Here is a 16,528-nt window from a genome sequence, read left to right on the forward strand (position 1 = left end):
GAGAACCATTCACAGTTGGGATGTATTAATACAAGTATAAGTTCCACAAGAAGGAAGGTGATAGTTCTACTCTATCCTGCCTTGAGAATTATGTTCAGATTTAAGGGTCTGATTTTAAAATTGGAGCCAAGAGGAGACCATCCACGAAGGGAAAAGGCTCTCACGAAAAATAAGAAAAGGAAATAGGAATGTTTGCTTAGAAAAGAAAGGAGATGGGGGTAGGGAGACATGAGATTTGGCTTCACAATTTCTGAGTAGGGTCAGTTGGAAAGGGGGTAAATCATCTTATGTGACAGAAACAGACCCAGTAGGCAGACCTTGTAGGTAAGCAGATCTCAGCCCAAGATAGGGAAGAACTCTGTACAGTCGGAGCTGTCAGAGACTGCAGTAGGTCAATCTGCCTAAGTTTGAGTTCTCCATCACTGAAGGAGTTCTGGGAGAGACTGTCTTGTCTTGTCTTATAGAGAAAACTGCAGTAAGAGGAATTCGATACCAGTAACACTGAGAGAGCACATAATAGGTGCCAGGCAAACCCTTTATGTGTTCTCATTTCTAAGTGCAATGAAGAGTTTCAGAGAGAATGAACGTTAGCTGTATTTGCTTTCCTTTTCAAACTAGATAATCCAGACCATCTCTTCCTCTTCACCTTTACTCACTCCCAAGGCATGAATTTAATACATTAGCAATAATAGCCTGTCCCACTTGGTGAAGTTGGTAAATAGCTTGCAATCCTAGCAGGGTGTGCCCTGTTGCTTATTAGTTGAGCTTCAGGGCAGAGCAGGAAAGCAGCACAGTGCCTCAAAGTAATTAGGCGATTGCCTGACAAAGAAGTTAGGCCACAAGCAAGAAGTTTACATACAACACAGAGACGAGCTCCCGGTACAAGACACGCAATAACCATTACGTGCATCACTGCTATAATTTTAGAAAACTTAGAGAAAGATTTTCAGGCTAATAAGGAGCCACTACACCCATTAAGCATGTCAGACAGTCCACACCAATCATCATGGAGTTGCAGGGAACATGCAGTAGTTTCTGGAAAGGGGAATGTTGAAATTTGTCTGTTCTGGGCTGAGAAGGCTCTCTGCAGCGGTGAGCAAGAATATCCGAGAGGGTACATTTTCATCTTTACTTTGGCAATGTTTGGTGTAAGTCTGGCAAGATTTTACTCGTTTCTCAATCTGTAGAAAGAGATTAAAAATAAAGGGTGCTTCTCATCCATTAAGAGATTAAGGGCGAGATCCTACATTTCCAAGTTTAACTTGTTAGTGGAATCGATGCATATTGCCTTCTTTCTGTTGACCTTGTTGGGAGCCATTGCTGGGTTCTAGAATAGCTGTGTGGATAAATATGTCATGAGGTCATTGGCCTCTTTAAAGGCCATTAGTGGACCAAAATCATGGCGATTTTGCCCCTTTCCCCTTTTTTTAACGTGTAAAAAAATTTTATTTATTTATTTTTGGCTGTGTTGGGTCTTTGTTGCTGCGTGTGGGCTTTCTCTAGTTGTGGCGAGCAGGGGCTACTCTTCCTTGTGGTGCGCGGGCTTCTCATTGTGGTGGCTTCTCTTGTTGTGGAGCACGGGCTCTAGGTGCGCAGGCTTCAGTAGTTGTGGCTCAAGGGCTCAGTAGTTGTGGCTCGTGGGCTCTAGAGCACAGGCTCAGCATTTGTGGTGCACAGTCTTAGTTGCGCCGTGGCATGTGGGATCTTCCCGGACCAGGGCTTGAACCCATGTCCCCTGAATTGACAGGTGGATTCTTAACCACTGCACCACCAGGTAAGCCCCCCCAGCTTTTCTTTAGAGAAAAAGAAGCACAGATTGAAGAGAAGTAAGAAAAGAGAGAAAGAAAATGGAGCAAAGGAAGGAGAGAAAATAAGGAGAGAGAGAGGAAAAAAAGAAACCAAGAGAGTTGTATGGGCTTTAAAGAATGAGACGATGGCAGAGAAGAGTGGCTTCAATCACCTAGTCCAACCAAGAGGACAGCCTCCCACTGTGACATCATTCCAAAGGAACATGTCCCATTCGTGGTCCACCTGCCCACAAAAGTGTGTCCAGGTGCCCTCTCCATACACAGTCCTGAGCACAATGAGAAACATAGAAGAATCAAAACAAAATAAGTGTCTCCACATAAGTGGGGTTTTTATGAAGGTGATGGAAACTTTGGAGTAGACACTAGAAACACCATGTCTGTCATAGTTCAAGAAAACCAACCACTGTGGGCCAGCATCACTGTGATTTTACTTTTTTTTTGGTTTTGTGTAAGAAGGGGCCAAAACGGTCCCGCTGACAGTGTGCATAGACTCAAATAGCAGTTAGATGAAGGCCAAGTCACATAAGCGGATGCTGACACAGTGACTCCCAACTGCCAGCAGCCCATTAGGTCTGTCCCCTGCTCGGAGACACCCACTTTCCATCACAGATGCTCCGGTGCTGGGTTACATTTAATAGGAGGGATGGCCGGGGAGAACATCAGAAACCACTGGTGATGCGCTGTTTATTCCTCAGTCACTTTGTGTTAAATTGCTGTGACTTGAATGTCAGCAGTGTTTGGGATGTGGTAGTGAAATCAAATCTATCTCCCGTGTGCCAAGACAAATTTGAGAAAACCCCCAAACACAATTGTCTTGGTTTCTTGCTGGCTGTGTCCGCGCACATACAAATAGCAGCTCATTTCTTGCCCTCCCATCATGTGGCGGGTTGCTTGTCTTGCTGCTCTCTGAGGAATGTCTAATGAACCCCAAACTACTTCCCTCAAAGCTGGGGATGTCAGGAATGAGGGGCCACTACACCCGTTAAGCACTGTCAAAAGTCCACGCCAATTACTGCAGAGCTGTAGGAAAAGTGCAGTCTCTTCTGGAAAGGGGAATGAAGAGTCTGTTCTGTTTGTCTGAGGAGCTTGGGGATGAGAGCCAGTGGATGCTACTGAGGATAGAGGCACCAGGCACATCTTGTATGGGCATCCAAATGATCCTGGGCAGTCCTAGTATTAGCACAGTGCCTCTTGGCAGGGAACTTCCACATGAACAAGCTCCAGATCTCCAAACCAGAGCCATTTTTTTAAGGAGTATCAGTGAAAATACTGGGCCTTGCATTAAAGCTTCTGGGGCTTTCCTGCAAGGTCAAACAGATCTCTAGTTATGCAGGAGCTACTTCTTTGTGCCCGTTTTTGCAACAGTGCTCTAGTGAGGGTGTTGGTCCTTCTGCCTGGGGTGGGATTCATGTCTTCGACTCAGGGGACTCTTTTGCACAGAAGGCAGGATATTGTGGTGAAAAGCCAGAGATTTTGATTGACAGGCCAGCTTCACCTTGCCCTTAGCCAGGAGTTATTTCACTCTCCTTGCTCTTCATTTCTGAATCTGTGAAATGGGGATGAAAAACAGCTTCTTAGCAGACAGGAAGCATATAAAACTATTAGAAAATGGGAGGGGATTGTGAAGTAAATTCTGAGGCTGCAGTGAGACCAGGCCATTCTTTTTTAGGGTGGGGATGGTGGGATAGACATATTTTTTTATTCATCCCTAACCAGTTCTCAACACTGAAGGGAAGGGAAGCCTGGCCAAGTTCATTATGGTTAGACATTGTCTAGGGCAGATGTTATCAAATCTGGAAGTAAAACAGAATCACCTGGGATTCACACAGTAGGTCTGGGATAGAGGCAGGTGATAATCATATTCATAAGCCTCCCATGTGACTCTAAAGCAGGTGGTGAGGGACAGTCATCTAATGTAAAATTTAGGGGAGAAAAAATACTTTTTGGAGGCTCCATCCGTGGAGAATATCAAAATGAGAATGATGAAATGGCAGAGCTGCAAGTGAGCTGGGTGGCCATCTAGCTCAACCTGCTACCAGATTCAGGACAGATGATTGAAGCCTTGCCTCCCTAAAGGCTGAGCTCTGGACATCCTTGGGGTATTTCTTTCAGGCTCCAAATCTACACTTTCTGTCAGAGATCCTCATGTATTGGTGATGTTGTAAGACTTTTCTTTGGTTTCTGTTCAGAGTCATTTATAAACTGTCCCAGGACACTTAGCAGCTTCCACTCCTTCTCTTCTAATTAAGTTAGGTGGTAAGAGAGTGTTCTCTCTCGGTGGGACGTTCAAGGAAGGCCCAAGAACCATGTAGCATCTCTGTTGCAGGCTGGAAAGGGGGATAGGAAGGGACTTTTTTTTTTTTTTTTTTTGTGGGCCTCTCACTGTTGTGGTCTCTCCCGTTGCGGAGCACAGGCTCCGGACGCGCAGGCTCAGCGGCCATGGCTCACAGGCCCAGCTGCTCCGCGGCATGTGGGATCTTCCCAGACCGGGGCACGAACCCGTGTCCCCTGCATCAGCAGGCGGACTCTCAACCACTGCACCACCAGGGAAGCCCGGAAGGGACATTTTTGAGGGGAAAGTTGTGCGAGACCCAGTGCTTGATGTTCTGTCTGCTCGCTTGTGTGAACTGACAACCTGAGTCAATACATATGAGATAGGAAATTATTTCCTTCCTTATATAGATGAAGAAACAGGCTCAGAAAAGCCTACTGATGTCCCTGTTGCCCCATAGCTAGGACTTTTTGATTTGGGGTTAAAATTCAAATGGCCTTAAAGGTCCCACTGCATTCGGATCCTATAAGTGTATGTGACTGTGGAAGGACTAGCCACTTTCTCTCACTGGGCAGCCTCTGAATACGCTGCCAGCCTCAGCTGAAACAGCCACCCCCGTGCCCTGCCTGGAGATGTTCAGGTGTGGGCGTCTGATGCCGGCTGTCCTGGGTGCGAGGGGCAGGGGGCTGAGCGCCAATTCCGGGGAGGCCTGGAGGTGACGGGAGGGTGGCCCAGCACATGAGTGAGGCTCCATGCCCCTGTACGTGCTCCGTTGTCCCATCAGACTTCACGTACGAAGCCTCAATTCAAAGGTGAAATGATTAAGGGTCTCAAGATGGTGACACAAAGCATCAAACTCCAGTGTGAGGCCCTTCTGAGCTTGGGACCCGGTACCACCACCCTGGTCACATGCCCATGAAGCCATCCCTGGGCCATGGGGAACCAAAGAACTCTAAGTGAAGCTTCCTGACCGTAGGGTGCTAACACAAGGAGAAGATGATTGACAAATGAGCCAATCAATAATTTGGAAGAGGGCTTCCCTGGTGGCGCAGTGGTTGAGAGTCTGCCTGCCGATGCAGGGGACGCGGATTCGTGCCCTGGTCCGGGAAGATCCCACATGCCGCGGAGCGGCTGGGCCCGTGAGCCATGGCCACTGAGCCTGTGCTCCACAACGGGAGAGGCCACAGCAGTGAGAGGCCCACGTACTGAAAAAAAAAAAAAAAAAAAAAAAAAAAAAAAAATATATATATATATATATATATATATATATATATATATATAATAATTTGGAAGAGAAGACAAGTCAACCTAGAATGCTTATAAAAGTAGCTTGTGATCCTATGCTATCACAGGTTTAGGCATCCTGTACATGATTACTTTGTAAATCAGTAGCTAGATTTCCTCCTTTTCTTTGTTTCCTCTGTCTGTTCCCCCGAGTGGGATTTAGCAGGGATGTGTGGCCAGGGTTGAGGGGAGGGGAATACCACTCACTGGGTGGCATTCTGGAATGTCCCATGTGCAAGCTTTTCCACGAGAGGAAGGCACGGGGGACAGTGGGCGGCAGGGAAGGGGAGGATGAGAACAAGCCTGGGTCTGAAATCCTCAGGGCTAGAGGAAAGTGCATCTGACCGCACCGAAAAAAGTGAGTCAGACATCGAGAGGAGGGCGCCAACTAGGATGAGAGTGGGCAAGTTAGCAAAGGTCAAACGCAAGTCCCCAACTACCTGGCAATGGGGTAGGAACTGGATCGGAATTCCAGAGGCCTTTAGAGACATGTCCCATTCCAAAGGGGGAAATGAGTTCTTGGAGAAGGTGGAGAACAAAAGCTACATCCCTCCAAGGCTGGATGGGCGGATTAGGGCTGCCCAAGCCATTAACTACCTACCCAGCCACTCCGAGCCCAAGAAACGAGCCTCAGCATCCAGGCTGGGTGTAGCGGGGCCACGTTGAGCTCTTTGCACCAGGTGTCCAAAAGCCTTTATGAAGTAAGGGCAGGGTCACAGGCTAGGCCCCGGCACTTTGCTGTGATTTTTAGTTTTTCCCCCAAATGTAAGGATATTTGGCAAGTCGCTCAAGTTCCTCAGCCAGGCAGGGGACTGGTGACCCATAACAGAGGGAAGCCAGGGACAGCTGGGGCTGACCCTTAGAGGTGGTAGTCAGTTCTTTAGTTACCAGTCATTATCCAGTGAGCTCCCATTCTCGGGTGCTGGAGCGGGGGTGTGGGAAAAGCTGCTGTGTCCTGCTGGCCTGGTCCCTTCACTGTGGTCACAAGACCAAAGCCGACGTGCTGGTGGGGAATGCTCAGCTGCCATTTCACCTCCTGTGTTAACTGCTTCGACTTATAAAGTAAGAACCAAAACTGTGGATTTGTATTATCAGGCAGTTGAAACAGCCAAAATGGTTATAATGGCCAGAAGGAAGGAGGGCTGTTTGCCAGGGTATAGGGAGCAGAGCAGAACAACGTACTTAACTAGCAAGCGATTCCTGTAAATATTTGCAAACACCCTTTCAAAGCTCGAAAGCCTAGGACAGGATCATTGGATGATTTGCTTAGAAGAAGGAGAAACAAAATTGACCTCCTGGTCCAAAGCGGCCATAAAAAGAAATTGTGTTTATGGGCAGAGGACCAGAAAGGGAAAAAAAATTGTTCAAAGTTTAATAAACACAAAAGAGAATAAAAATAAATCTCAAGAGCACTGATTTACAAACTTGATGGAAGGATAAGGTTGGGGTTGGCGGGTGTGAATGATGGGTGTCTGTGGAAGTAACACAGGCCTGAAGGGGGTTCCAATAAGAGGGAGAAAACCAATGAGATGTTTACTCTTGCTAATGACAGGAAATGCACTGAAGCAGCTTTGTGCTTTCAGGATGCTCTTTCAAAGCATGTTTGAAGCTTCTGCTGTCTAATGGGGAGGCCATGCGAACTTGAATGCAGCCACTAGGCCTATGGAAGGTTCTGGCCAAACAAGAGAGTGTGTGAAGCCAGGAGGCCTGGCCCCAGCCCTCTCCAGGCCTCTCTACCTGGGCCCCCAGACTGTTTTCAGCTGAGCTGATCAGGATGGGACAAGCCTGTCCAATCACCTGGGCTGGGCATGTTCCAGTGGAGAGAAAGGTCAGTTTGTTCTTGCAGCTACCTTTGTAAATTGCTAAGCTAGGGGGCTCCCCAAACCTTTCTGGCCGGGTGAATGTTTGTCTGCCTGAAACTGTCCACCAAGTACTTCACGGTAGTGATGCAGTGGGCCATCCCCGTGTCCACATGAATACCTTCTTTTCTCTGAAACGTGGGTGCTTTAGATTTGGGGGGTTTTGTTTGCTTGCTTGTTTGTTTTTGTTTCTGAGGCTTCTGAGCTACAAAGCTTCAATTCACACAGTCCTTTGTGAAGCAGTCATCGAGCAGAGCATGGTTTGAAATTCACCACTTCCCCATGAGCTGCTTTCCAGCAGCCACAGGACATGGGAAAGGGATCGGGAAAAGCCTCTATGAGGGAAAAATGTTCAGAGCTCTTAAGATGAGGAAATGTTGGTGTGTTCCTAGCATTTTTTTTTTTCAGTGTAATTGTCAGGGCATGGATTTCCCAGGAAATCACAAAAGGTATTTATTTCTGTTTTAAGATCAGCAGGATGGTTCACTCGTTTAATAAGAAGCTGGTCTTGCCAATAGCCAGATGCCTGAGTCTTTCAAGACTCCTGTTGATGACCAGGTTTGTAAACAGTGGATATTTGGTGAACTCCATGTGTGCAGAGCCCTGTCCTAGGTAGATGGGGAAAAAGAAACACCTGAAAAATATGGTTAGTCCTCAAGATTCTTAAAATTTCATGGGGAAACAAAATAAGCAAACATAATAATGAATAAAAACATTTGTAAGAAGCCTTAAAAAAATTAGTGATTATGTAGCAATGAAGTGACATAATTGAGGAGGGGGTAGAAAATCATGGAGGCACCAGAGTTGGGTGGAACATTCCAGAATAATGAAAGTAAGTTTGCAGGAGATTTTGGAAGAATATTGTAGAAATATACCTATTCTACCTATACTGTAGGAATGTACCTGTAACAGGTGGCCTGCCCAGTGTAGGTGCTTAATAAATCGGTGTTGTATATGAAGTATGGGGTTAGAATTCGGACTTGCTTTGGTTTGGGGGTAACCTCAAGTTGCATATTCAAAGGCAATGACAGGTTACTACAAAATAACAGCAAAATTCTAGCAGCCCATGAACTTGAAATTGCTGTGGGCTTTCTGCATCTCTGTATTTTTCATGGCTCAGAACAGAAGGCATTTGGGTTGATTATTTTTCTCTTCATTAGCTAGGATTCCTTCCCACCAATGGACATTTATGCCAAATAAAGAATTTTAAGACTGGCCTGGTATAGCCAGTATCTGTGTATATTTATTCAAATGTCCTCACCCTAACTTGTCTAGAGGGTGTATTTGGTCCTATGTGTGTGAAAGACCAAATTATCAAAGCCAAAAAAGATGCAGTCCATGAAGCTGGAGAGAACAGAGTGTTTGAGTGCCAAAATTTCAAGGAAAAAAAATACATGGGCAAACTGCTTGCCATTAGGAGCTCTTTTCCTGGCACAACTGACGAAAGTGTACGCAAGCCCGACGGATCTCTCCAGGCATCCACTGTCATGAACTTGTTCCAATTTATAACCATCTAGGGTTTTCCACCACTCTGTCAACTTTCAAAGGAGAGGGTTAACTTTATAGCCTCAAATGGAGTTGGAAGTGGTTTGTTAATCCCTATTAATCGGCTGCTCCTGTAACCAAATGCAGATGTTTATTTTTTTTTTCTGGTTCAATTGTTAATTATATTAAATTGGCCATTGGAAACGAAATCATTCTGTAGATATTTCCCGTATGGTTTCTTAAGACTATCTCATGCTGCGTGGTCTTTTGTGAGAGAACAATGGATTTTTATCATTTTGAATGATTGCCCTAACTTTTTACAGATGCCATCCCGCCCACTTTCTACAGACCCTACTTCAGAATTGTCCGATTTGACGTCTCCGCCATGGAGAAGAATGCTTCCAATTTGGTGAAGGCAGAGTTCAGAGTCTTTCGTTTACAGAACCCGAAAGCCAGAGTTCCTGAACAACGGATCGAACTGTATCAGGTAACTTTTGTTTGGGTTGTTTGAATGGACAATCAGTTTGAAGTCTTAGGATAAAGGACTTCCTACAGACTGAGATTTTCTGAACTGAGATACGCCGTTTTCTACACGCATAATCATGACATAGACCCTCATTTATTATTCCTCTCACAGTGACAGTTCATTCCTCACTTGCTCAGGAAGGCAGAACATTTAGAGTGAACGGGGGAAGCTCTGGGCATGAATGGCTAGAGTGCCCACCCTCGGGAGGGCTCAAGTCCAGAAGTCCACCCCCTACTCTGTAAAGTCAGATGAAGTAGGACCAGTCCCACCCCAAGGAGGGAAGTCAGCTACCTTTCTTTTCTCGTTTGATGGCCATCCCTTTCTCCTTTTCTTCCCTCGTCACTTCCTTCCTGTTGTCTCTCTCTCCATCTTTTTCACTGTCTTTTCTTCCTCTCTTTGCTACCTCCTGTCTCTTCACTAACCTCATCCTGCCTCCTTTTCCTCTCTGATTCTACCCGCACTTTCTAGTCCATCCCACACCAGATGCACATCTCTGTTCACCACTGTCCACCACGATTTCAGGCAGCCCTGATATCTCATCTCCCTAAGTACAGTTGCTAGGCAGCTGTGTCAAAAGATGATGATGGTGGTGATGATGATGATGTGATGATGATAATATGATGATGATGATATGATGATGATGATGTGATAATGATGGTGATGATATGATGATGATGATGGTGATGATGGTGATGGTAATAATGATGGTGCTGCTGCTGCTGATGGTGACGATATGATGATGATGATGTGATGATGATGATGGTGATGATATGATGATGATGATGATGGTGATGATATGATGATGATGATGGTGATGGTAATAATGATGGTGATGATGATGATGGTGATACCAAGTTACTGAGATGTGAGAGATGTTCTTAACAGCTTATTACTCACGTGGGTTATCGGGCAGTAGCATCAGCATTACCTAGGAGCTGGGAGAAATGCAGAATCTCAGGCCCCAGCCCAGACTTACCAAATCAGAATGCACAGAATGTAGATCAGAATCTAGATTTTTATCAAGATCTTTAGGGGATCTGATACACATGAAAGCACTGCTCTGAAAGCCCTGAGTTGGGCAAGGGAGGCAGATCAGGTCATAGTGAATATGTCATAGTGTCGTATGAACAGTGTCTGTAGAGGGAAGAGTTGGAAAGATTTCACCAGGGACTTGACGTTTACGGTGGGGCCTCAAGAAGCATCTGTTAAAACAGGATGAGGGATGGTCATTCCTGACAGAAGGAGCCACTTGTGCCAAAACAGGGTCTCCTTTGAAGGGGCCTGTTGAGGGTACCAAAGAGATGGTACTCAGTGCCAGGAGGTGAGGAGAGACTAGGGCAGAGTGTTGCCCTCCAGGGAAGGTATGTAGAGGGAGACTGAATAAGAACAGACCCGAGAACCCCAACGTTAAGGAGGAGGCATGTGAGACAATATGACTAAAAAGCGTGCTTCCTGAGGGAATGAAAGGAATTGACATCTGCACGTTGAGACCTCTAATTGTCCTGGATTGTAAACATCTGGAAATTTTGGTAATCTGGATAAAACTTTTCTTTGCATTTATTGGGAAAATGGAAAAATTCCCACACAAATAAGCATTGTACATGGAATCTCTGAGAATGAGTTTGAAGTTGTTAAAACAGTTTTCAAGTACCAGTTTACATGTGTGTTCATGAAAAGTAGTTCTTGCTTAGATCCTCAGGGACCTCTCCGTGGAGACCTTAAAATCTTAATGCGCATTCTAAGAGTATCAGACAGTGTCGGCTTTCTGTGTACCAGCCCCTCTGCTAAGCTCTTTATAAGTATTGCCTCCATTTGTGTCCATAGCTCTCCTGTGAAGTTTGCATGATGAGGTATCTTTTTGTTTCATTTTTTGACATATAACAGACATATAATGTTGTATTAGTTCAAGGTGTACAACCTTGAATAAGGTTTCGATATATGTATATATTGCAAAATGATCACCGCAGTAAGTTTAGTTCACATGTACCACTTCTCATAGTCACGTTTTTTTCCCCTTTGTGGTAAGAACTTTTAAGATTTACTCTCTTATTTCAAATATTTGATACACTATTACAAGCTATTGTCACCATATTGTACATTACATCCCCAGAACTTATTCATCTTACAACTGGAAGTTCGTACCTTTAGACCATCTTCACTCATTTCAAATATTCTTTCTACTACTGGATTCTTTCTCCTTTTTACAGAGAAAGATGCTGAGTCACAGAGAAATTAAGTCACTTGGCCAGGGTCACACAGCTAGGAGGAGGTGGGGCTGGGATCCAGGTCCAGCTCTGATTCTCAAGCACTCACTCCTCGCCACATTTGCTGTTTGTAACAAATCCTTCCCTACCTCTTTGCCTCAATATCAGCCAGAATAGAAGAAAAATAAGAGAAACTAGGCCGGCCAGAGGGTGGAGTTGTATTAGGAGGGAAAGCAAAGACTGAGTTCTCTGAAAAAGCAGCTTGATCAGAGGTAGCCAGAGATATTGCAAGGTGATTTGAAAAATAAAAACAAAAACTTTATTCCCCGTCCTCTTTTTTCTTCTTTTTCAATTAAGTCTCTCGTACATGCCTCTCTGTGCAGATAGATTGTTCTCTCTGGCCCTGTTTCAATTACGTGACTTCAGTTCATTGAAGGCAAGGTCTGTTAGGTTTTGTTGCCTGTAACGTAAGCTGCTAAATCACCATTATTCTTTGGCTCCTGACCTTGCTCCGAGGAGTGGCCTCTGATAGCGGGTTACTGATAGTTTGTCTTCCTCCCAGAGGCCATCTCATCTCCGGGAGGGGATCTGTCCCTGGAGGCTGGTAATTTAGAGGACCTCAGTGAGTCCTCAGTGGATGTGTACCTTCCCAGAGGTTATTGCAGCACTGACCACCCCATGACAAAAGCAGCAGGCTCTGCTCCAATTAAAGCCCCCCAATTGGAAAAGATACAGCCCAAAACAGAAGCTCATCGTATGGAGAACATGACCTTGGGCTTGTTCAGTGACACTGAACACGGGATCCAGGAAGGAGGTAGTTATAGAAGAAAATAAGGAAGAATAACATCTCCTTATCTATCTGGAGCTCAGCTATGCAGCAATCTAACCCCCTGAAACACAGCCAAAGTCCAGGTAGTGAGTCAGAGAGATCCCTGAGCACCCTCACAGAAGACACAACACACACACACACAGCTGACTCACCGGAAAGGCAGCCTTTGGTCCTGTCTGGGACCACAAGAAATTCGAAGCACTGGATTAGAAGGAGTACTGGGGGAAGACACTCTGACAGGAGGAGATGACCCTTTAGACTTGAGATGTTTGCTTGTGCACCCCAATAATGCTGGCCCAAAAGATCAAGTCATAGAATGCAGTGCCTGTATGGACAATTTGCCTAAATCTTATCCTGTTTGTAATTAACCCAATCTTTATCTCTGTGGCACCCTATCTGGATTCTGACATCTGCTTGTGGCCTTTTTATTTGGAGTCCCATTTTTGGCTTGTTCTTCTCCAACTTGCCTCTTGCCTTCCATGCATTTGGAACTCTTTGTGGTCTTCAGTGATAAACTCCCTCTTCAAGTCCCAGGACAGACATTGATGCTTACAATAACGGCTTTCAATTATGCAGGTGAGGCTCAATTATATTCAGGTAACTGAACACGTGCCGTAAGGTACTAGAGGGTTTTCTATGCAAAATTGCTGAAATGTTATTTTGAAAAATAAAATACTCAGTGCTTAAATGGGCAGATCTGTAGCTATGAGGAGAGCTCAACTATTCAGAAGAACAAAGCCTGTGAAGTTTCTAGATTCCCTTTGACTACTGTATTACTGGACACATGGTTGACAATCTACTTCCTAGAGGAAGAGAGATAGGATGACTAGGAATAGGTTTTCAGGGTGTTTAGATGATTGTATGGATGATTTATTAAGATTCCTCAGGACATCGATTTTAAGCAGGGGAAGTGTGTGTGTGTGTGCACACGTGAGCAAGCTCACATGTGAGTGCAGGAGGTGCTTCCCCACCTCTAAATGTCCTGGGGGAGCTTCTACAAGCCCTGTCCACAGTCCCTTTCCTGGAGATTCTGATTCTCCCTGGAGAGGAAAAGATTTGCCTCTGGACAGATGTGGTTTCGAAAAGCTCTCCTCATGATTCAGATATGATCATTCTCCATTCTCCATTGGGAATCACAGATTTAAGGCATATCCCAAGTTCTGGGGGTCATTCTGTCCCATAAAATGTATATGGGTCCTCTTTCTAGAGTCCGAATCCCAGGCTAGAAAGACCTAAGATAGCATTTCCGGGAGTGAGTTCAGAGTTAGTTTTGTCCAGGGCTGTGCATCTGTTGATTTCTCCCTGCCTGGGAGAGTCAGGATACCCGAGCTTCTGTGGAAATCATGTTTAGTTTGGCAAGGCAACTCTCACTCTTCTCCCCTCTACAGAATAGTCTGTCAGAGCTGTGATGAATGGTGGTAATATAAAACCGCACTGTCCTCCTGCTACCTCTGACTTCTGTTATGTTAACAGGCTCTAAAGAGCATATACTGGTGTGATCATAGTATGACTTCAGATGTACACCAGTATCAGGGGGAATACGAAAGGGATAAAGCCTTCTGATATGCAGGGAAAGAGGGCAAAAAGGAGGAAAACTGAAAATTTTTCCAAATAGGAGTGACCCTTACCATATTTTTAGAGATTTATGACGAAGGCAACCTTTATTGAAATATGCTCCGATAAAGCTCCAGTGCTCTGGGAATGCTTTTGAACCTACTAATATTTAGTAGAACTCTCAGCGCATTTGGAAAATGGAATACATCTTTTTCTGATTAAGTTGTGCTTGTATTTATGATTAAAATCATGCCCAGAGTTATGAGAGGGAAAAAAAAATAGGAGAGGAGAATCTTCTTCAATTGAGTATCACCAACAAGAGCAAGGGTATCTGCCATCTTGGAGGGGGCTAAGTCCCCAATTTCACAAGCAAAGAAATGAAGCACCAAGAAATTAATAACTTATGTAAGAGTGCCCATGACCTCATGGCCATGGGAGACCACCAAAAAATACTTATGTTTAGGGGTGCTGACCTCAGAGGGCCTTGGAAATCCCAGGTATTTCTAGCTTTCTCTCACCAACTTACATCCTTTTCACACTTATTTCCCAATTCTTTTTTTTAAATTGAAGTATAGTTGATTTACAATGTTGTGTTAGTTTCTGGTGTACAGCAAAGTGATTCAGTTATATATATATATATATATATATATATATATATATATATATACTTTTATATGTGTATATATATATACTTTACATATATATATATATATACTTATTCAGACTCTTTTCCCTTATGACTTATTACAAAATATCAAGTATAGTTCCCTGTGCTATACAGTAGGTCCTTGTTGGTTATCTATTTTATATATAGTAGTGTGTTAATCCCAAACTCCTGATTTATTCCTCCCCCCCTCCCTTTCCCCTTTGGTTACCAAAAATTTGTTTTCTCTCTCTGTGGTTCTATTTACTGTTCCTTTTTAAACTTTACCACCTCTAGGATAATAAGATTTATACCTTTGTAATGTTTCAATGATCTAGTCACTGTATAACAAACTACCCCCAAATTTCATCGCCTCAAATATCAATTATTTTATTGACTTTTAAGGGTCAGAAGCTTGGGCAAGACTTGGCTGGGCTGTTCTTCTGCTCCATGTGACTTTGACTGGGGTCACTTGATGGTATTCAGGTGGAAGCTGGTCTGGTCTGGAGGATCTGTGATGAGTTTGCTCATAAGCTTGGAGCTTGGATGGGATGACTGAGCCCCCCTTCTCTCTAAATGGTTTCAGGATGTATCCAAGCAGTCTTCCCAGAAGAATAGTCAGGCTTTTTACATGAGGCTCAAGGGGCCAAGTGTCCAAGGTGGAAGCTGCCAATCCACTTAAAAACAAGGCCCAGAACTAGCAGAGCATCATTTTCATCTTATTCTATAGATCAAATGACCTACAGCCCAGCCCAGATTCAAAGGGAAAGGAAATAGACCCCAACTCTTGATGGGAGGAGTGTCAAAGAAGTTGCAGCCATCTTTAATCTGTCACACTAACCCACTGTATGGTGTCGTAGTTAGCAAACTCCAAGTGAACACCTCCTAGCATTGGCACCAGAACTGGTGCCAGCCATCTAGAGAGAAATCAGACTCAGACTCTGCCTTCCAGTTGCTCAGGCTCTGGTGGAGGAACAGACGTATAAATGGTGTCTCAACAGTACCGTCTTTCCACTAATAGAGATATACCCAAGGGACTCCTAGAACAAAATTTGGAGAATCCAGAGGAATGCCTCAGAACTCATTCCTTCCAGAAAGGGAGCTGTGAGAATTTGGAGGCAGTCTGCCATCTTGTTTGGACTCCTTGGGTGGACAAGCAGATAATTCCAGTATACCATGTGCCTGACTCAAGAGATTTCTTTGAGCCCAACAATATTTATAGCAGGAATATCTGAATGCATCAGATTGAGATAGGAGCAGGTTTGGTTAATTACTATGCACAACATTTTCTTTTATTCACTCTTTCACTTGTCACCCTTAATGAGACAGCATGGTGTAGTGTTCACTGGTATGGGCGTTGTGATCCAAGTTTTTTTTAATAATTCCAGTTCACTTGCTGTTTATTGTAAGGGTGAAATAAAACAGTGTATATAACTGTCGGATGGAGAGTTGGCAGTCAACCTAGGTTAGTTCCCTTCCTTCCTCATCATCTCTTAGATTTTGACTTCTAAGTCTTCAATTCCTCCAAGAGGAAGAGCTCTCTACAGAATTACCTGCCAAAGTCAGTTGCCAGATTATCATTCGATTAATTTATTAGCTTGAGACCACTAAAAAAACCATGCAAAAGAACTCCCTGGGAGGCAATGCGATATACTGGGTTCATACATCATACATCAGGAGAAAAATGGCACCTTCTCACATGGGGCTGGTGTGAGGCCACAAATGTTGGTGTCAGATCTTGATAGAATACAGTCTGCTGGTAGTTCCCTATTAATCAGTAGAAGATAAACGTGCTGGGATGAAACAAGCTCTGTGGATTTCCAAGGCACCTTAGATTTCCTGACCATGGCCTTAAGAGGGGCAATGGTGGTGTTTATTTTGGTAGAGGTAGGACATCCAGCTTCAGTTGAAGTCACCTTTGCCTTAACAAAGGAACTCCCCCCTCTACAGAATACTCTATCAGACCTGTGATGAACAAAAGTAAAATAAAATCTGTCCTCCTGCTTTTTCTGACCTCTTTCTTTAATCCTTGGGATGGATTGATTGATGGATGTATTTATTTAT

General features: G+C 44.4%; 1 protein-coding gene across 1 annotated transcript in view; it reads left to right on the forward strand.

The window, feature by feature from the left end:
* TGFB2 (transforming growth factor beta 2) overlaps window positions 1-16,528 on the forward strand; it is an 84,101-nt gene that overhangs the window by 43,282 nt on the left and 24,291 nt on the right. Inside the window, exon 2 of the mRNA XM_081218878.1 lies at window positions 9,032-9,195. Coding sequence (XP_081075004.1) covers window positions 9,032-9,195 — 164 coding nt within the window. The remainder of the gene's footprint in view (window positions 1-9,031; window positions 9,196-16,528) is intronic.

The sequence above is a fragment of the Mesoplodon bidens genome (assembly GCF_964165515.1).
Source record: "Mesoplodon bidens genome assembly, chromosome: 2".
Taxonomy (NCBI): domain Eukaryota; kingdom Metazoa; phylum Chordata; class Mammalia; order Artiodactyla; family Ziphiidae; genus Mesoplodon; species Mesoplodon bidens.